We start from the raw sequence: 21,281 nt of genomic DNA, 5'->3' as shown, positions 1-21,281 counted from the left end.
CTTAACCAACATTGCAGTTTTAAGAAAAACAAATAATTAAAGAGCAGCAGTAAATAACAATAGCGGGGCTATATACAGGGGGTACCGGTTCAGAGTCAATGTATCAATGTGCGAGGGCACCGGTGTCGAGGTAATTATGTACATGCAGGTAGGGATATTAAAGTGGCTATGCATAGATACGAGAGTAGCTAAGGGGGGGGTGCAAATAAGCCTCTTGGACTTAGACTTGCCGCTCCGGTACCGCATGCCGTGCGGTAGCAGAGAGAACAGTCTATGACTTGGGTGGCTGGAGTCTTTGACAATTTTCTTCCTCTGATACTGCCCGGTATAGAGGTCCTGGATGGCACGAAGCTTGGCCCCGGTGATGTACTGGGCCGTACGCACTACCCTCTGTAGTGCCTAGCAGTCGGAGGCTGAGCAGTTACAAGGCAGTGATGCAACCCATCAGGATGCTCTCGATGGTGCAGCTGTAAAACCTTTTGAGGATCTGAGGACCCATTCCAAATCTTTTCAGTCTCCTGAGGAGAAATAGGTTTTGGATGTTGGCCCTTACTCATAGTTACTTGTTAACCTATTTTTGGTTAAGACTCCAATATCTGCATTGTTTTTAACATTGCATGTAGACAAACAATTGACATCTTCATGTTAGATTTTTACTTTCAAAATCTACAAGTAATACTGTTAAACAGAATTTTTTGAAATTGGCTGATTTTTTGGCTGATTTAAGATAAAACTTCAATCCTGTTACAGTCCACACAGAGACACTGTACTTTTGGAAACACCTACAGCTAAGGCACATGCTATGCCCTGGGGCCTGGACTACCCGTTTCATCAGATATCCCTGGGGCCTGGACTACCCGTTTCATCAGATATCCCTGGGGCCTGGGCTACCCGTTTCATCAGATATCCCTGGACCACCCGTTTCATCAGATATCACTGGGGCCTGGACTACCCGTTTCATCAGATATCCCCGGGGCCTGGACTACCCGTTTCATCAGATATCCATCCTTATGAAGATCATTGAACACTATGGGAAAGGAGACAAGGTCTCATATTATAATATAATATACTCTACTCAACCTAAAGTCCCCAATCAGATTGCATGGGAAAATACTTTATTTAACTAGGCAAGTCAGTTAAGATCAAATTCTTATTTACAATGACAGCCTACACCGACCAAATCCGGACGACACATGGCCAATTGTGCGCCGCCCTATGGGACTCCCAATCATGGCCGGTTGTGATACAGCTTGGAATGGAACCAGGGTGTCTGTAGTGATGCCTCCAGCACTGAGATGCAGGGTCTTAGACCACTGTGATACAGCCTGGAATGGAACCAGGGTCTGTAGTGACGCCTCCAGCACTGAGATGCAGGGTCTTAGACCACTGCGCCACTCAGGAGCCATATGGACGTATCCTTCACAGATGAGGAATGGCAAAACATACTGAGGTCCAATAAGGCCGTTGCAAGAGAGCTGCGGTCAAGGCTATCTCCGTTGACAACCATCCACAGGTTCTACTGGACTCTCCAGACTGCTGGGGATGCAACCAGGACAAAGGCACCCTGGGTAACGTGTTAAGGACATGCCCTCATTTACAACAGTTCTGGATGATTCCCTTTGGCCCAAGACTGTTCCTACTCTCAAATCCCTCTGAACTGAAACATGTGGAAAACTACACTGGGGATGGAACACAAACTACCCTGCTCTGTGCCTGCAAAATTATACCCCACTAAATAGAAGAGCCATGACATTGATACAGTACAGGAGTGGTATGTGCTAATGGTTAAGACTGCTGCATATGAACACCTTTGTTACAAACTGATTAAGCACATTCAAATGTTTGAGTTAAGGTGGACTAGCCATCTATGCAATATTTCAGACCCCTCCCACCTCAGATAGCAGGTTGACACTTGTCATGATTCTTGTCCTGGAGGCAGAACGGAGCCATTTCCACATTTCCGGAGCCAAGTCCAAATTAGCTACAGTGAATTCAGAAAGTATTCAGACCCCTTCACTTATTTTTTGTTACATTACAGCCTTATTCTAAAATTGATAAAATAATGTTTCCCTCTTCAAGCTACACACAATAACCCAAAATGACAAAGCGAAAACAGGTTTTTAGAAATGTTTGCAAAAAATAAAATATTCAAACCCTTTGCTACGAGACTCAAAATTGAGCTCAGGTGCATCCTGTTTCCATTCATCATCCTTGAGATGGTTCTACAACTTGATTGGAGTCCAGCTGTGGTAAATTCAGTTGATTTGGAAAGGCACACACCTGTCTAAATAAGGTCCTACAGTTGACAGTGCATGTCAGAGCAAAAACCAAGCCATGAGGTTGAAGGAATTGTCTGTAGAGCTCCGAGACATGATTTTGCCGAGGCACAGATCTGGGGAAGGGTACCAAAACATGTCTGCAGCATTGAAGGTCCCCAAGAACACAGTGGCCTCCATTATACTTAAAATGGAAGATGTTTGGAACCACCAAGACTCTTCCTAGAGCTGGCCGACCGGCCAAACTGAGCAATCGGGGGGGGGGGGGGGGGGGGGGGAACGGCCTTGGTCAAGGAGGTGATCAAGAACCCGATGGTCACTCTGACAGAGCTCGAGAGTTCCTCTGTGGAGATGGGAGAACCTTCCAGAAGGACAACCACCTCTGCAGCACTCCACCAATCAGGCCTTTATGGTAGAGTGGCCTGATGGAAGCCATTCCTCAATAACACGCTCATGACAGCCCGCTTGGTTTGCCAAAAGGCACCTAAAGGACTCTCAGACCATGAGAAACAAGATTCTCTGGTCTGATGAAACCAAGATTGAACTCTTTGGCCTGAATGCCAAGCATCACACCTGGAAGAAATCTGGCACCATCCCTACAGTGAAGCATGGTGGTGGCAGCATCATGCTCTGGGGATGTTTTTCAGCGGCAGGGACTAGGAGACTAGTCAGGATCAAGGGAAAGATGAACTGAGCAAAGTACAGAGATCCTTGATGAAAACCTGCTCCAGAGCGCTCAGGACCTCAGACTGGAGTGAAGGTTTACCTCTACAACAGGACAACCCTAAGCACACAGCCAAGACAACATAGGAGTGGCTTCGGGACAAGTCTCTGAATGTCCTTGAGTGGCCCAGCCAGAGCCCGGACTTGAATCTGATCGAACATCACTGGAGAGACCTGAAAATAACCTGACAGAGCTTGAGAGGATCTGCAGAGAAGAATGGGAGAAACTCCCCAAATACAGGTGTGCCAAGCTTGTAGCGTCATACCCAAGAAGACTCAAGGCTGTAATCGCTGCCAAAGGTGCTTCAACAAAGTACTGAGTAAAGGGTCTGAATACTTATGTAAATGTAATATTTCATTTTTATTTAAAAAATAAATAAATAATTGCTAACATTTCTAGACCTGTTTTTGCTCAGTCATTATGGGGTATTGTGTGTAGATTAATGAGGAAAATAACAATTTAATCCATTTTATAATTAGGTTTTAATGTAACAAAAAGTGAAAAAAGGGAAGATGTCTGAATACATGTCAAAATTCATACAAACAAAAATTAAGATCAAAAAGCAAATTTAAGGTTAGAAATGAGGGTTAGCAGTGTGGTTACAGTTAGGTTTAAAATCAGATTTTATGACTGCCAGCTAGTGAGCACTCTGCAGCGCTGCCTCCAGAACAAGATTCAAAACTAACCTGCCCTAAGATTGCATCCCCCTCTTGACCCCCCCCCCCTTTATCAAGTTGTGTTGACAGAAAGTTAATATTAGTTGAAATAAAAGTTACACTAACCAAAATATACTCAATTGGTGGCAGAACCCACACACTCGGTCCTCAGCCCTAGGCTCAATGCCAACAAGGTATCCACACTCACTATGTCCTCTGTATGCTGTTCTAACCCGTCTATGAAAGGGTGTGACACACTCTTGGTTGGAATGAGGTCCATGTCCGTCTCAGCTTTTATCTTCCTCTGAGAAAAGGTCAGTGGAAGGCCTTTATCCTGTGGAACATGGGCCTTCATATCCAGCAACACGCTTCTGAGCTGTGAAGACAGATCAGTCACGTGCTGTTCCTCTTGGAGATGATAAGTGAGTTCTGTGATCTCTTTAAGATATCCTGCACATTGCCTCCGTAACCGCAACAGCTTCCTAGAGGACCTGTTCTTTCCTCTTCCAGATGGACCTTCGTATGGACGGTCAATGTTGGAGTCTCTGGTGGCCTGCTTGGTCTTAAACATGACATTTCTTATGTCACTGTCAGTGGGGTAATAGCGCCTGCGAGTAGGTGGAGGGGGCTGCTCTCCATGGAAAAGCTCTTCCACTACAAAGGTGTTTAGATGACACTTCATTTCAGTCATCTTTCTCACACCAGACAGAGTCAGCTGCTCAATCTTCTCTCTCAGCCTGGCATCTACAGCTTCCCTAACATAAGCTGCCTGTTGGAGAAACAATACATGGGTTTATCATAAAGGGGTCAGTGGGTAAGGGGGGTAACTTAACCAACACTATTATATAGATTCTATAGATATATTTACCTCGCCAACAACTGCATGTGAGCTGTGCTCAGAGAGGGAGGGGAACCTGACGCAGTAGACAACCTCTGCCTTCACAGAGCTGGGTGTTTCACTTAGTGCTGCCTTCAGAGTTTGGGAGGCCTCCTTTTTAGAGCACACTGTACTTTCCTCAATCTAGACAAAGAATGTGGTATTTGTTACATATGTACTGTTACTATGTACAATGTTAGGCTGATTCACACAGACAGTCCAATTCTGATCTTTTTCCCCACTAATTTATCTTTTCACCAATCAGATCAGCTCTTTTGCCCATAATTGGAAATGGGCTGCCTGTGTAAACACGGCCTTAGACTTTGACCAACAGTAGGCGTAGACCTTAAAAAACTTGTTCATATTTACCTTAAAATCAGGAAAGCGAATAACGTGGGCGATGTTTATTATAGCCTTGCAGTCCACCTTTTTGGTATTTTGTACCAGTTTCCGTTTCTGTAGAAAGGTATGGTCTTCAAGCTATGGAAGATGGCAAAACATTTAATAATAATAATAATAATAAAATTGGGCTTACAGTACCAGTCAAAAGTTTGGACACAGCTACTCATTCAATTTTTACTATTTTCTACATTGTAGAATAATAGTGAAGACGTCAAACCTATGATAACATATATGGAATCACGTAGTCACCAAAAAAGTGTTAAACAATTCCAAATATAATTTTTGATTCTTCAAAGTAGCCACCCTTTGCCTTGATGACAGTTTTGCACACTCTTGGCATTCTCTCAACCAGCTTCACCTGGAATGCTTTTCCAACAGTCTTGAGAGAGTTCCCACATATGCTGAGCACTTGTTGGCTGCTTTTCCTTCACTCTGCGGTCCAACTCATCGCAAACCATCTCAATTGGGTTGAGGTCAGGTGATTGTGGAGTCCAGGTCATCTGCTGCAGCACTCCATCACTCTCCTTCTTGGTCAAATAGCCCTTACACAGCCTGGAGGTGTGTTTGGTCATTGTCCTGTTGAAAAACAAATGAGTCTCACTAAGCGCAAACCAGATGGGATGGCGTATCACTGCAGAATGCTGTGGTAGCCATGCTGGTTAAGTGTGCCTTGAGTTCTATATAAATCACAGACAGTGTCACCAGCAAAGCCAGACAAACACCATCACATCTCGTCCTCCATGCTTCACGGTGGGAACCACACATGCAGAGATCATCTGTTCACCTACTCTGCGTCTCACAAAGACACAGCGGTTGGAACCAAAAATCACAAATTTGGACAGATTTCCACCGGTCTAACATCCATTGCTCGTGTTTATTGGCCCAAGCAAGTCTCTTCTTCTTTTTGGTGTCCTTTAGCAGTGGTTTCTTTGCAGCAATTCAACCATGAAGGCCTGATTTACGCAGTCTCCTCTGAACAGTTGATGTTGAGATGTGTCTGTTACTTGAAGTCTGTTATGCAATAATTTGGGCTGCCATTTCTGAGGCTGGAAACTCTAATAAACTTATCCTCTGCAGCAGAGGTAACTCTGGGTCTTCCTTTCCTGTGGCGTTCCTCAAAAGACAGTTTCATCATAGAGCTTGATGGTTTTTGCAACTGCACTTGATGAAACTTTCAAAGTTCTTAATTTTCTGAATTGACTGACCTTCATGTCTTAAAGTAATGATGGACTGTCGTTTGTCTTTGCTTATTTGAGCTGTTCTTGCCATAATACGGACTTGGTCTTTTACCAAATAAGGCTATCTTCTGTATTCCACCCCTACCTTGTCACAACACAACTGATTGGCTCAAACGCATAAAGAAGGAAAGAAATTCCATAAATTAACTTTTAACAAGGCACTGTTAATTGAAATGCATTCCAGGTGACTACCTCATGAAGCTGGTTGAGAGAATGGCAAGAGTGTGCAAAGCTGTCATCAAGGCTAAGGGTGGCTACTTTGAAGTATCTCAAATATAAAATATATTTTGATTTGTTTAACACTTTTTTGGTTACCATATGATTCCATGTGTTATTTCATAGTTTTGATGTCTTCACTATAATTCTACAATGTATAAAATAGTAAAAATAAAGAAAAACCCTGGAATGAGTAGGTGTGTCCAAACTTTGGACTGGTACTGTATATAGCACTTTTCTAGACACCCAAAGCTCTTTACAGTGTACAGGGAAACTCACCACCCTAACCCCACCTACATACTCTTGCAATAAGTGCCATGGGATCTTTAGTGACCAGAATTAGGACAACCCTTTAAAGTCCCATCTTATTGAGGAACATTCCATTGTTAGTACTTCAACATTATTCTAATTAAATGTTATAAAAAGTGTATGGTGTAAATGACAGTGATCCATCTCTGAACTTACTTCCTTCTTGTCTCTTTCAGCAGCATATTTCTCTTTGGCTTTTGTCTGTCTGTCTTTGCCCTGGTGGCATTCATACGTCTTTGTGCCAACAACTTGAAACGGAACACCATTGAACGGGATACTTTTACTCTCCCAGCTGAGTTTTTTCCGTGCCAAAGGCTGTGCATCTGTTAAAAAGGTCAACAATATGATATATTACTATTAGAATGATAGGCTTGTAGGGAAACTAAGTTGCTCTGTCAAATAACTGATCTGTTCTTGAAATGGATCCCTTATGCTGATGATGCACTAGCAATTGAGGCAATGAAGTTGAGCATTGTTGCCATGGCAGCATTGGTTGCTGCAATCAATGTACTCTTAAAGAGTAATGGTAGACTCACCTACACTCCTTAAGGTCAAAGGACCTTATACACTACACGATAAAAAAAAATGTGGACACCTGCTCGTCGAACATCTCATTCCAAAAATCATGGGTATTAATATGGACTTGGTCCCCCTTTCCTGCTATAACAGTCTTCTGGGAAGGCTTTCCACTAGATGTTGGAACATTACTGAGGGGACTTTCTTCCATTCAGCCACAAGAGCATTAGTGAGGTCGGGCACTGATTTTGGACGATTAGGCCTGGCTCGCAGTCGGCCTTCCAATACATCCCAAAGATGTTCGATGGGGTTGAGGTCATGGCTCTGTGCAGGCCAGTCAAGTTCTTCCACACAGATCTCGATAAACCATTTCTGTATGTACCTCGCTTTGTGCACGGAAGTATTGTCATTAGGGTTGCATATTTTGGGGAATATTCAGAGGTGGAAACTTTCCATGGGGATTAACGGGAATATATGCAAATTCATATTAATACCATTTAAATGTAGATGTTTTTTGCATTGGATATATTTACCATAACATATAGACAGAAACATAAAACATTTTACCTTATCATAAGTAGACATAATTGCAAATTATTAAATCCTTCTAATAGAAATAAAAAAACGATTTATTCACGAATTGAACTTTAATTAAATGAGTTGACTTTTCACATGGGATGATTTCACTGAACAACAAAAGAAAGGGAATATTGAATGATCCCCAACGATCCATCGCATCTCCCAAAAAACGTTTTCAACATACATCTGTAAAATGATAGTTTCTAGACTAAAGCTTTGGTTGTCTTCCTCTCAGGTCTTCTCCCTGGACCTCCTCAATGTCCACCTCTTGACCATGAGACTCTGAGGCCTCATCTTCACTGTCACTTTCCAACCTTGTTGAGGATGGCTCGTTGTCAGGCTCAAAAAAACTCAAATTTGTCCGGATGGCCACCAATTTTTCAACCCTTGTATTGATCAGCCTGTTGGGTGCTTTGGTGTGTGTTCCCAAACAAGGACCAGTTGCTCTCTGAGGCAGCTGATGTTGGTGGGATTTGGAGGATGATGGAGGCAACAGGAGAAAGAGCCTCAGATCCACAAAGTCCCTTCCACCAGGTGGCTGATGAGATATGTTGGCACAACTGCCATATTGCATCTCCATCCCAAAGCCCTTGCTTGGAAGTATACTTGGCCAGACTGCCAAGAACCTTGCCCTCATCCAGGCCAAGGTGGCGAGACACGGTAGGGATGACACCATAGGCCTTGTTGATCTCTGCACCAGACAGGATGCTCTTGCCAGCATACTTGGGGTCCAACATGTACGCTGCAGTGTGTATGGGCTTCAGGCAGAAGTCTTCATGCTTTTTGATGTATTTCAGAACTGCAGTTTCCTCTGCTTGGAGCAACAGTAAAGTGGGTAGGGCAGTACGGATATCTTCTCTTACATCTGCAAGCAGTCTCTGAACATCAGACTGCACGGATTGCGGGAGATAATGCTACTGCTATAGGTTTCAGGAGTTTCAGGCTGCTTACCACTCTCTCCCAAAATACATCATCCAGGAGGATCCTCTTGATGGTGCTGTCCATATCGGCAGACTGTGATATGGCCATTTCTTGGAGAGACTCCTTCCCCTCCAGGAGACTGTCAAACATGATGACAACACCACCCCAACGGGTGTTGCTGGGCAGCTTCAATGTGATGCTCTTATTCTTCTCACTTTGCTTGGTGAGGTAGATTGCTACTATAACTTGATGACCCTTCACATACCTAACCATTTCATTGGCTCTCTTGTAGAGTGTATCCATTGTTTTCAGTGCCATGATGTCCTTGAGGAGCAGATTCAATGCATGAGCAGCACATCCAATGGGTGTGAGGGTAGGACTCCTCCACTTTAGACCAAGCAGCCTTCATGTTCGCAGCATTGTCTGTCACCAGTGCAAATACCTTCTGTGGTCCAAGGTCATTGATGACTGCCTTCAGCTCATCTGCAATGTAGAGACCGGAGTGTCTGTTGTCCCTTGTGTCTGTGCTCTTGTAGAATACTGGTAGAGGGGGGGAGATGATGCAGTTAATTATTCCTTGCCCACAAACATTCGACCACCAATCAGAGATGATTGCAATACAGTCTGCTTTCTCTATGATTTGCTTGACCTTCACTTGAACTCTGTTGAACTCTGCATCCAGCAAATGAGTAGATAAAGCATGTCTGGTTGGAGGGGTGTATGCTGGGTGAAGAACATCCAGAAATCTCTTCCAATACACATTGCCTGTGAGCATCAGGTGTGAACCAGTTGCATACACAGCTCGAGCAAGATATTCATCAGCATTTCTCTGACTGCGTTCCTCCATTGAGTCAAAAAAACTTCTGATTCCAGGAGGACCATGAGTTGTTGCTATCGATAAGGTGTCTGATTCATCATTTTCACCTCGAATAGAAGTAGAGGGACTTTTGTCAGAGGTTGCATGTTGTGAGCGCTGAGGGAACTTTATGCACATGGCCAGATGATTCTGCATCTTTGTTGCATTTTTCACATATGATTTGGCACAGTATTTGCAAATGTACACAGCTTTTCCTTCTACATTAGCTGCAGTGAAATGTTTCCACACATCAGATAGTGCCCGTAGCATTTTCCTGTAAAGATTAGAAAAAAAATGTAAAAAAATAAATAAATACAATTTCATCTACAAATAAATAGTTAAGCAGTTAGATTAAACAACTCCTTTGTAAGATAAATGTTTAAAATGAAACATGTATGGAAACAGGTGAATTAACACTCATTACATTTACATTTAAGTCATTTAGCAGACGCTCTTATCCAGAGCGACTTACACTCCTCAGTTAACAGGCTCAAGCAAGCTAAACCCCACATGGTAGCAAAAATGAACTACCAGAAATTGTTAACAAGTTAGAAATGATGTAAACACACTTTGCTGTAGGCTAATATTTACTAGTTAACAAAAAATTATGTCATATAAATGATATTCACCCCACCCAGTATGGTAATCAAAACTTACCAGAAAGCATGTAGTCCTTGGCTCAGACAGTGTAGTAGTGTGGGCTCAATAGCATCTCATTAGTGTGAAAGATCTTGAGAATCAGCTGTACATGTAATGGAAGAGTGCACTGTGCATGCAGAGGGTTGCAATTCCAATGAATTGGAGAAAGTTTAACCAAAATATGCCACAAGACCTAAAATTGCCTTGTGTATCCTACAAAAAAGGTTAACTGTTATAAGCTAACTTTTTTGATGAATTAAAGCAAGTAGCGTTACGATTTCCCTGGAACTAAGGGGCCTAGTCCGAACAATGAAAAACAGCCCCAGACCATTATTCCTCCTCCACCGAACTTTATAGTTGGCACAGGTAGCGCTCTTGGCATCCGCCAAACCCAGATTTGTCCGTTGGACTGCCAGATGGTGAAGCGTGATTCATCACTCCAGAGAACACATTTCCACTGCTCCAGAGTCCAATAGCACTCCAGCTGACGTTTGGCATTGCGCATGGTGATCTTAGGCTTGTGTGTGGCTGCTCAGCCATGGAAACCCATTTCATGAAGCTCCCTACAAACTGAGCCCTTTAGTAAGGCCATTCTACTGCCAATGTTTGTCTATGGAGATTGCATGGCCGTGTGCTCTATTTTATACACTTGTAGGCAACGGGCTGAAATAGCCAAATCCACTCATTTGTCTGGGATGGTAAAATCGTGGCATACGACAGCTAAAATCATACAGTCTGCTAAGGCTTTAAGATACGTCAAAATTACAGATTTTTGGGGGGGGTTTTGCGGAGGAGGTCTTAAGGCGTCCGCTTCCCATCCGAAACACTATGTGCATATATTATGGTAACATTGTCATTATTTTGGTCTTCAGCATGGGTTTTTTTTTCGGCTGTTCGTGCCGATGTCGGTAGCCAAAGTCTACGCCCCCTTTGTCGGCGATTGGTCAACAATAGGGATTCTTCATATGCGGAAGGCTTTTGTCATGCAATTTTACATCTTAACTAAGATGTCCAGTGCAGTAAGATGTCCACTTGCAGAAACCCAAAACAAACAACAAACGTCAAAATGTCATCATAATATATGCACAAACTGTTTCGGCTGGAAAGCATGCGGACACCTTTACTCAAACGAGTGTGCTTGCATGCTCCTTAAAAATACCTTTGCCTGGAAAATTAGAAATACGCAGCAATAGTATTGTTTGTCCATTTTGAGACACCATTGCCAAAATAGTCAGAATGAATCTAAGATAACTCAAGATATCTGTCATTCATTTTGACATTTTTGCCTAGGTGATCTTAGTCTGACAACAGATTTTGGCTGCGTTTCAAACTCATAAAATACACACCCTCGTCCGCTTACCCTCGCCTTATGCCCTTGGGGGAATCCCCACGGCCGTATTTGTCGTCGGTCCAAATGATTAGCCAAGCAAGGGAAGTTTGCAATGTAAGTCCCTCAGCCCTCGTTTTTTAATGGAGTTTGCGAGTGTACAATTATGTTCACTTTGGGGCCTGAAACTCCCCATAATTCAATTTGCGATGATTGTACATCCGCTAAGAAAAGTCCTTCAAAACTTAAAACCTCAATGTCAATATGGAGTCAACATACAAGTGTAAGTAAAAACAAATGTAAAGAAGTTAGAAATTGTCCTACTAATGCACAAACACGTCTCATAAAAGTAAAAAATGACCTTTTTGTTTGGATAACATTTTGAAATAAAACATTTTCCTTCTTCAGAAGTTCCAGCTAGGCAGACTAGTGTTAGTTAGCCAATTCATTTGCTAGCTATCATACAGTAGGCATATATTAATAATTATATAGTTAATATAAGTAGGACTGCCATATAAATGGCACCGAAGAGGATGGCTGAAGTTTTACATGCCCATAACCAATTGTGCTATTTTGGTTGTTTTTTTGTTTGTAAAAAAAAAAAAATGTTTTTGGAAGACACGGATAATATAGAGCTGGAGGGATTTTCAATGCACCGGCAGAACAGAGAAGCTACGTCTGGTAAGATGAGGGGTGGGGGTGTGTGTCTTTTTGTCAATAACAGCTGGTGTGCGATGTCAAATATTAAAGAAGTTTCAAGGTATTGCTCGCCTGAGGTAGAGTACCTTATGATAAGCTGTAGACCACACTATCTATCTATATTATTCGTAGCCGTCTATTTACCACCACAGACCGATGTTGGCACTAAGACCGCTCTCAACCAACTCTAAGGCCATAAGCAAACAAGAAAATGCTCACCCAGGAGCGGTGCTTCTAGTGGCTGAGGACTTTAATGCAGGCAAACTTAAATCAGCTTTACCAAATTTTTACCAGCATGTCACGTGCAACCATAAGAAAAAAACTCTAGACCACCTTTACTCCACACACAGAGATGCATACAAAGCTCTCCCCCGCCCTCCACTTGGCAATTCGGACCATAATTTTATCCTCCCGATTCCTGCTTACAAGCAAAAATTCAAGCAGGAAGTACCAGTGACTCACTCAATACGGAAGTGATCAGATGACACGGATGCCACGCTACAGGACTGTTCTGCTAGCACAGACTGGAATATGTTCTGGGATTCATCCAATGGCATTGAGGAGTATACCACCTCGGTCATTGGCTTCATCAATAAGTGCATCGACGACGTTGCCCCCACAGTGACCGTACGTACATATCCCAACCAGAAGCCATTGATTACAAGCAACATCCGCATTGAGTTAAAGGCTAGAGCTGCAGCTTTCAAGGAGCGGGACACTAATCCGGATGCCTATAAGAAATCCCGCTATGCCCTCCGACAAACCATCAAACAGGCAAATCGTCAATACAGGATTAAGATTGAATCCTTCTACGCCGGCTCTGACGCTCGTCGGATGTGGCAGGATTTGAAAACTATTACGGACTACAAAGGGAAACCCAGACACGAGCTGCCCAGTGACGCGAGCCTACCAGACGAGCTAAATGCCTTTTATGCTCACTTCGAGGAAAGCAACACTGAAGCATGCACGAGAGCACCAGCTGTTCTGGATGACTGTGTGATAATCCTCTCAGTAGCCGATGTGAGCAAGACCTTTAAACATTCACAAAGCCGGTCAACATTCACAAAGCAGCGGGGCCAGATGGATTACCAGGACGTGTACTCAAAGCATGCGCGGACCAACTGGCAAGTGTCTTCACTGACATTTTCAACCTCTCCCTGACAGTCTGTAATACCTACATGTTTCAAGCAGACTACCATAGTCCCTGTGCCCAAGGAAGCGAAAATAATCTGCCTAAATGATTACCGCCCCATAGCACTCACGTCGGTAGCCATGAAGTGCTTTGAAATGCAGATTATCACATCAACAGCATCCTCTCGGATACCCTAGACCCACTCCAATTTGTATACTGCCCCAACAAATTCACAGATGACGCAAACTCAATCGCACTCCACACTGCCCTTTCCCACCTGGACAAAAGGAACACCTATGTGAGAATGCTGTTCATTGACTACAGCTCAACGGTCAACACCATAGTGCCCACAAAGCTCATCACTAAGCTAAGGACACTGGGACTAAACACCTCCCTCTGCAACTGGATCCTGGACTTCCTGACGGGCTGCCCCCAGGTGGTAAGGGTAGGTAACAACATGTCTACCACGCTGATCCTCAACACTGGGGCCCCTCAGGGGTGTGTACTTAGTCCCCTCCTGTACTCCCTGTTCACCTATGACTGCGTGGCCAAACACAACTCCAACACCATCATTAAGTTTGCTGACGACACAACAGTGGTAGGCCTGATCACCGACAACGATGAGACAACCTATAGGGAGGAGGTCAGAGAGCTGGCATTGTGGTGCCAGGACAACAACCTCCCCCTCAATGTGAGCAAGACAAAGGAGCTGATCGTGGACTACAGGAAAAGGCGCGCCGAACAGGCTATAGTGGAGCGGGTCGAGAGTGTCAAGTTCCTTGGTGTCCACATCACCAACGATCTATCATCAAACACACCAAGACAGTCGTGAAGAGGGCACGACAAAACCTTTTTGAAAAGATTTGGCATGGGTCCCCAGATCCTCAAAAAGTTCTACAGCTGCACCATCGAGAGCATCCTGACCGGTTGCATCACCGCCTGGTATGGCAACTGCTCGGCATCTGACTATAAGGCGCTACAGAGGGTAGTGCGTACGGTCCAGTACATCACTGGGGCCAAGCTTCCTGCAATCCAGGACATATATAATAGGCTGTGTCAGAGGAAAGCCCAAGCCATAAGACTGCTGAACAATTAATCAAATGGCCACCGGACTATTTACATTGACCCCCTCCATTTGTTTTGTACACTGCTGCTACTCGCTATTTATTATCTATGCATAGTCACTTCACCCCTACCTACATGTACAAATTACCTCTAACCTCTACCCCCGCACACTGACTCTGTACCGGTACCCCCTGTATATAGCCTTATTATTGTTATGTTATTGTGTTACTTTTTATAATTTTTTACTACTAAATATTTTCTTAACTCTTCTTGAACTGCACTGTTGGTTAAGGGCTTGTAAGTAAGCATTTCAAGGTAAGGTCTACAATTGTGTTCGGTGCATGTGACAAATAGTTTGATTTGATTTGACATGATCATAATTGACTGTAGCACATATAAAGCGCCCACAAGCTACCAGTGGCTGAAAACACAACACACATCAGAAGTGTCCACTTAACTTGAGAGGAGAGTGTGTTTGGAATGCAGCCTTTATTGTACAATCCTTACTGTTGACCAATCACCCACAAAGTGGCTTAGACTTCGGCTTGCCTCTAGAAAAATGTTGTTTGGCCGAACCACAGAACCGAAATGGTAAACCAGACACGTCATAGGAACTATAAAGCTGAAGCGTCCCTTAAGAACGTTCTCTCACAACCAAATATGGTAGTGACAGGAAGTCCAGTCGCGGGTAGTGGGAGCGGATGGAAGAAGCTGAAACTGGGCAGACATTCTGCACATTTTCTCGTCGATTAAACATCTGATCTCAATACATTTTTCTGTCCAAAAAGTACAATATGTTACGAGCACAGTGCGCTAAGTTTTACCGACTTGAAGCTTTGCCAAAGTTTAAAAAAAATTGCGTTTAGGAGTGCATGGTCGAATTGAGTTTGTGCTTGGCTTTGCCCACTATGCTCATACTGTAAACAGCACAGATGAACTAACTTCGTTTTGGAAACGATTTCCAAAACGAACAAAAAAGCCAAAATGTCATATGCACGAACTTTTCTGAAATGTTTCGGCTGGGAAGAATCCCGACGCCTTTAGCAAGAGCTTCTGTTCAACGCCCGTGTTTCTGCCCTCAGCTAATGACACCGAACATGGAATGACTGACTGACGGGCAAACACCACTCCGTTGCCAGCAACATTGCATAGCAATATTGCCCCCCCAAAAAATGGCCAGTGTATCATTAGCCGTCACATAAGTAACTTAGTTATTCCAACAGTAATTAATGAAAAGGTCTAATTTATTGGGCTAGTGTATCATCAGCTATAGGTCATTTTAGATGAGTAGCAAAAGTAAGCTACTAGCTACCTAATGTTAGCTAGTTAGGCTATATACATGTATATGTTTTTAAAGACAACTTACCCTTTTGCCCAAAACTTTTGTCCTTTCTCAATGTTATGAATTTAAGTGACGTTTCTAATTCTTGTTCTCGAATGTATTTTGTTATTTGGTCCTCAAACTTGAACTCGAGATATGCCATTTCGAAAATATGGCGTTTTCCACCATAGATATTAAGCAGTGTACTAGCAGTTTCTAAACCTAGAGGCGCAACATCGCGATACTTCCGGGAACGCTTGCGAAACAGACCAGGACGACGCCTCGATCACACCAACATTTTTTCCCCTGGTGTTGGTAAACCAGAAGTACATTCATTTCCGATGGAACGCTGCGTTTGCATTACAGTATTGCTGAGGCAGTTGTGTGGTGCATAATTACTAAATCTGGAAGGTGAGAATCACCCACCACAATATTATCCACTAAGGAAGGAAGGAGAGAACCACCCACCACAATATCATCCACTAAGGAAGGAAGGTGAGAACCACCCACCACAATATCATCCACTAAGGAAGGAAGTTGGGAATCACCCACCACCAGGACATACTAAGGAAACAAAGTTTTTTTGTTAAACAAAAAGGTAGCATAGTAACGTTTACACAAATAAAACAAAAATTAGGTTAAGGTTAGGAAAAGGGTTTAGCTACAATTCTACAGTTGTCAACAATGGTTGTCCCCGACATTACCACCAAATCGAGCCACAACGGTAGAAACGTAAACAGACCATCTGTCCCGACATACCATCAGTATCATTACACCGGTTTGCGGGCAACGACCAATCAGATGAGGGAGTGTGATGACTTATACATTTTACATCCTAACGCCAGAGGCTCTAATTAAAATAAATAAATACAACATTTGTACGTCTTTTTTTGGTGATGTCGATTTATTCCCCTTTCCGCAGTTTTTTTCCTTCTCCATTTCACTACCCGTACTGTAGGTAGAAGCATGTCCATTCAGTTTGTGGGAACACCTCTCAGCCTGAGTAAGGAGATATAGAATGAAGAAATTTGAGTTTTGTTTTTTGTCAATTTACTAATTTAGTTGTGTAGATGAAGTTACTTTCCCCCATCACATATGGATTATTTTTACCTTGTATTTTCAACCCCTGTCCAGTTGGTGGTGCAAATACACTTTTGGGGGATGTAGTTCACCATAAAACCCACAGAAAAAGAAGAGGAGGAGGTTCTTGGGTTTCTTTTGTGTTTCTGCCATTCAGAGGGAGCGTGTGCTCCGTACCACGCGACTGGGACAAGAACTGTGACTTGCTTTCCTCTCCGGAGCTGTTGAAAGGAGTGATAACTGGAGGGGCGTTAAGTGTTGATGAGGGTCAACTGAAGTTGAAGAAGCAGACCAGGTGGGCAGCGTGGTGAAACAGGGAAGAGTTCTACTGAGTTTTGATGCAGATTCTTTACCAGGTAAAGTCAAGTTAGGATGTGTCAGTGTAACAGTGTAGGTTCCGTCCCGCTCTTCGCCCCAACCTGGGCTCGAACCAGGGACCCTTGCACACATCAACAACTGACACCCACGAAGCATCGTTACCCATCGCGCCACAAAAGCCGCGGCCCTTGCAATGCAAGGGGAACAACCACTTCAGGTCTCAGAGCGAGTGACGTCACCGATTGAAACGCTATTAGCGCGCACCACCGCTAACTAACTAGCCATTTCACATCGGTTACATCAGTTATCCTGTGAGAGTTTTTGTCCTAAACCCATTACGGTGTTTTAGGTGTCAAGCTTATTGTCATGTGGCAGCAGTGTGTAGGAGGGAGATTCCTAGATGTGAGAAGTGTGCAGGATGACATGAGACAAATTAATGTGTAGTATCGGTGTAGAAAGTTGTGTAAACTGTAGGGGTACCCATGGTGCTGGAGATCAGAGGGGTCCGGTGAGAGAAAGGCAGGTTGAGGTTGCCAGGATCAGAGTAGTGCAGAAGGTGTTGTATGCTGAGGCAGTGTAGAGGAAGATGGCCGAGGAAGTATGCCGAGGCCAATACAGAGTGATGGGAATAACATGTGCTTCAGTGAGGTGGGTTTCTTAGCGTTCATAGCCATGATTATCAATTGCACCGACGCAGGAATGGAACGTAAATCACAGAGGATAGATGTTGTGGTGGCAGCTGCAGAGAAGTACTTGGGTGTACGAGATTTTACTGCAGAAGAGTTACTAGATGTTTTGAACGATAGTGTCCCATCCTCCCAGGCTGCTGGCCTGGAGTAGGATCAGATAAGGCCAAAGTAGTGGAATAGTGGTGAGGTTTTATGGCCACAGGAAGATGTTTTGGGTTGCGGTGATGTCAACGGGGGGAGGGGTATTTTTTAAAATTCATTATTTTATAATTGCAGCACCCTCAGCCCCCCTACTTCCCACGGCTATGGGGCAGGGTTAGTTAGTAGGTCAAATGTATAAAAAATTGTTTTATCAAAGTGTAATTCATTCAAACTACATAATAGTAGGCTGATACACAGCCAATACAGTAGGTGGCAGCATGCCCCTAGAACATTTGTTAGAAGAAGAACAACAATAACAACATTTGGCCTCACACTCCAGAACAGTAGGTGGCGCCAAGGGGTTTGTGCTGATTGTACGGAGATTGTGACAGCCGGTTAAATGGTGTCCCTTGACAAGGCAAGAACAAGATGTATGTCAGGAGAAGTGCAGTATTATCATAAGGAGACGTACACTTGGAATACGGAGGAGGAATGGAGGGAAAAAGATTGGCAGAGGAGGTCTAAGAGAGAGATGGAGGAAGAGGGTGAACTTGAGTCGGTGAAAAATGGCGAGAAAGAAAGGAAGTGGTAGGTGTGGTGAAGTTCTTGGAGCCCGAGGCTTGCACCGAGAGTCAGGATAAAGATGAGTCTGTGACAGTAGGAGTGAAGTTTTTCGAAAAAGTGGACCCCTGCCTTTTGGCTGATCCATTTGTGGTTTCAGGGTGGGTAAAAACAGAGTTGGGTGCTGTGGAATCACTATGGGTAACCAGAGTGGTCTTGTGATAATTGTTTGTCTTTCTGCTGGTCAGAGGGAGCAGGTGCGCCGTGTTAAATGAATGGAGACGAGATGTGAATTGTTTTGCTCTCAAGAAAAGGGCGCCATTGAAAGGAGTGATTACTGGGGTAGCGGTAAAAGCTGACCAACTGAAGGGGAAGATTCCCGGTGTTTGTGATGCTCGTCGTTTGGTGCGTGAGTGGAGAAACAGAAGAGTCATTGTTCTTTTAAGTTTTGATGTTGAGTCTTTGCCCGACAAAGTGATGTTAAGATATATAAAAGTTATCCTGTGCGAGCTTTTGTGCCGACTACATTACGTTGTTACAGGTGTCAAGCTTATGAGCATGTGGCAGCAGTGTGTAGGAGGGAGGTTCCTAGGTGTGCAGAAGGGCATGAAGCAAAGGAATGCGTAGCATTTGGGAAAGTAGTGGTATGTGTTAATTGTAGCGGTGCCCATTGGGCTGGGGATCAGAAATGTCCCGTGCGAGAGAAGCAGGTTGACGTTTCCAGGGTTAGAGTACTGCAGAAGTTGTCATTCGCTGAGGCAGTGAAGAAAGTAGAGGAAGATGGGTCAAGGGGGAGGGATCCTGAGAAGAGTGGTGTGAGTAGTAGATTTGTACCGGTACAGAGGGATAAACCAACAAGTGATTAACAGTTGAAGTCGGAAGTTTACATACACCTTAGCCAAATACATTTAAACTCAGTTTTTCACAATTCCTGATATTTAATCCTAGTAAAAATTCCCTGTCTTAGGTCAGTTAGGATCACCACTTTATTTTAAGAATGTGAAATGTCAGAATAATAGAGTGTATGAAATCTCAAATAAATCATACACTCAGTTTACATACACTCAATTAGTATTTGGTAGCATTGCCTTTAAAATTGTTTAACTTGGGTCAAATATTTCAGGTAGCCTTCCACAATCTTCCCACAATAAGTTGGGTGAATTTTGGCCCATTCCTCCTGACAGAGCTGGTGTAACTGAGTCAGGTTTGTAGGCCTCCTTGCTCGCACACGCTTTTTCAGTTCTGCCCACAAATGTTCTATAGGATTGAGGTCAGGGCTGTGTGATGGCCACTCCAATACCTTGACTTTGTTGTCCTTAAGCCATTTTGTCACAACTTTGGAAGTGTGCTTGGGGTCATTGTCCATTTGGAAGACCCATTTGCGACCAAGCTTTAACTTCCTGACTATGTCTTGAAATGTTGCTTCAGTATATCCTCATAATTTTCCTGCCTCACGATGCCATATTTTGTGAAGTGCACCAGTCCCTCCTGCAGCAAAGCACCCCCACAACATGATGCTGCCACCCCCGTGCTTCACAGTTGGGATGGTGTTCTTCGGCTTGCAAGCCTCCCCATTTTTCCTCCAAACATAACTATGGCCATTATGGCCAAACAGTTCTAATTTTTCTATCAGACCAGAGGACTTCTCTGACTAAAGTACAATCTTTTGTCCCCATGTGCAGTTGCAAACCGTAATCTGTCTTTTTTATGGCGGTTTTGGAGCAGTGGCTTCTTCCTTGCTGAGCGGCCTTTCAGGTTATGTCGATATAGGACTCATTTTACAGTGGATATAGATACTTTTGTACCTGTTTCCTCCAGCATCTTCACAAGGTCCTTTACTGTTGTTCTGGGATTGATTTGCACTTTTCACACCAAAGTACGTTCATCTCTAGGAGACAGAACGCGTCTCCTTCCTGAGCGGTATGACGGCTGCGTGGTCCCATGGCGTTTATACTTGCGTACTATTGTTTGTACAGATGAACGTGGTACCTTCAGGCGTTTGGAAATTGTCTACAAATTTTTTTCTGAGGTCTTGGCTGATTTCTTTTGATTTTCCCATGATGTCAAGCAAAGAGGCACTGAGTTTGAAGGTAGGCTTTGAAATACATCCACAGGTACACCTCCAATTGACTCAAATTATGTCAATTAGCCTATCAGAAGCTTCTAAAGCCATGACATTTTCTGGAATTTTCCAAGGCACAGTCAACTTCTGACCCACTGGAATTTTGATACAGTGAAATATAAGTGAAATAATCTGTCTGTAAACAATTGTTGGAAAAATTACTTGTGTCATGCACAAAGTAGATGTGCTAACCGACTTGCCAAAACTATAGTTTGTTAACAAGAAATTTGTGTAGTGGTTGAAAAATGAGTTTTAATGACTCCAAGATAAGTGTATGTAAACCTCCGACTTCAACTGTATGTTTCAGTAAGATTGGAGTTTCGGCATTTATAGTAATTGTTATCAACTGCAGGCATGGAACATAAGTCGCAGAAAGTAGAAGTTGTGGTGGCAGCTGCAGAGAGGTCTTTGGGTGTGCGAGACTTGACATCAGAAGAGTTACAGGGTGTGTTAAGTGGTGGTGTCCCATCCTTTCAGGCTGTTGGCCTGCAGTAGGACTAAGTAGATGTTTTTTTATTTTACTAGGCAAGTCATTTAAGAACAAATTCTTATTTTCAATGACGGCCTAGGAACAGTGGGTTAACTGCCTGGTTCAGGGGCAGACCGACAGATTTTTA

The 21,281-nt window shown here is 43.5% G+C and overlaps 1 protein-coding gene across 2 annotated transcripts; it reads right to left on the bottom strand.

Annotated features, from left to right (window-relative positions):
* Positions 1–631: 631 nt before the first annotated feature.
* Positions 632–16,084, bottom strand: LOC115167301 (uncharacterized). 2 transcript variants are annotated; one of them, XM_029722008.1, is made up of 6 exons: positions 15,799–16,082; positions 6,855–7,021; positions 4,903–5,013; positions 4,525–4,677; positions 3,783–4,425; positions 632–1,027 (listed from the first exon to the last, which is right to left on the bottom strand). In XM_029722008.1, the coding sequence occupies exons 1-5, from the start codon at positions 15,914–15,916 to the stop codon at positions 3,793–3,795; spliced, it is 1,182 nt and encodes a 393-aa protein (XP_029577868.1). In that variant the 5' UTR covers positions 15,917–16,082; the 3' UTR covers positions 632–1,027; positions 3,783–3,792. The 2 variants fall into 2 exon arrangements, 1 of the variants encoding a protein (XP_029577868.1); XR_003870604.1 differs by lacking the exon at positions 6,855–7,021 and having other exon boundaries at positions 15,799–16,084.
* Positions 16,085–21,281: the final 5,197 nt, after the last annotated feature.

This window comes from Salmo trutta, chromosome 1 (genome assembly GCF_901001165.1).
Source record: "Salmo trutta chromosome 1, fSalTru1.1, whole genome shotgun sequence".
NCBI lineage: Eukaryota > Metazoa > Chordata > Actinopteri > Salmoniformes > Salmonidae > Salmo > Salmo trutta.
This window is presented reverse-complemented; position numbering and strand designations above follow the sequence as displayed.

What these genes read in the sequence shown, in the direction of transcription:
- LOC115167301 (XM_029722008.1), bottom strand. Translation starts at nt 15,916, where the DNA reads ATGGCATATCTCGAGTTCAAGTTTGAGGACCAAATAACAAAATACATT. An exon ending in CAAAAGTTTTGGGCAAAAGG is followed by an intron (nt 7,022 to 15,798) that starts GTAAGTTGTCTT and finishes CCTTTTTAACAG; the next exon opens with ATGCACAGCCTTTGGCACGG. An exon ending in CTGAAAGAGACAAGAAGGAA is followed by an intron (nt 5,014 to 6,854) that starts GTAAGTTCAGAG and finishes CATCTTCCATAG; the next exon opens with CTTGAAGACCATACCTTTCT.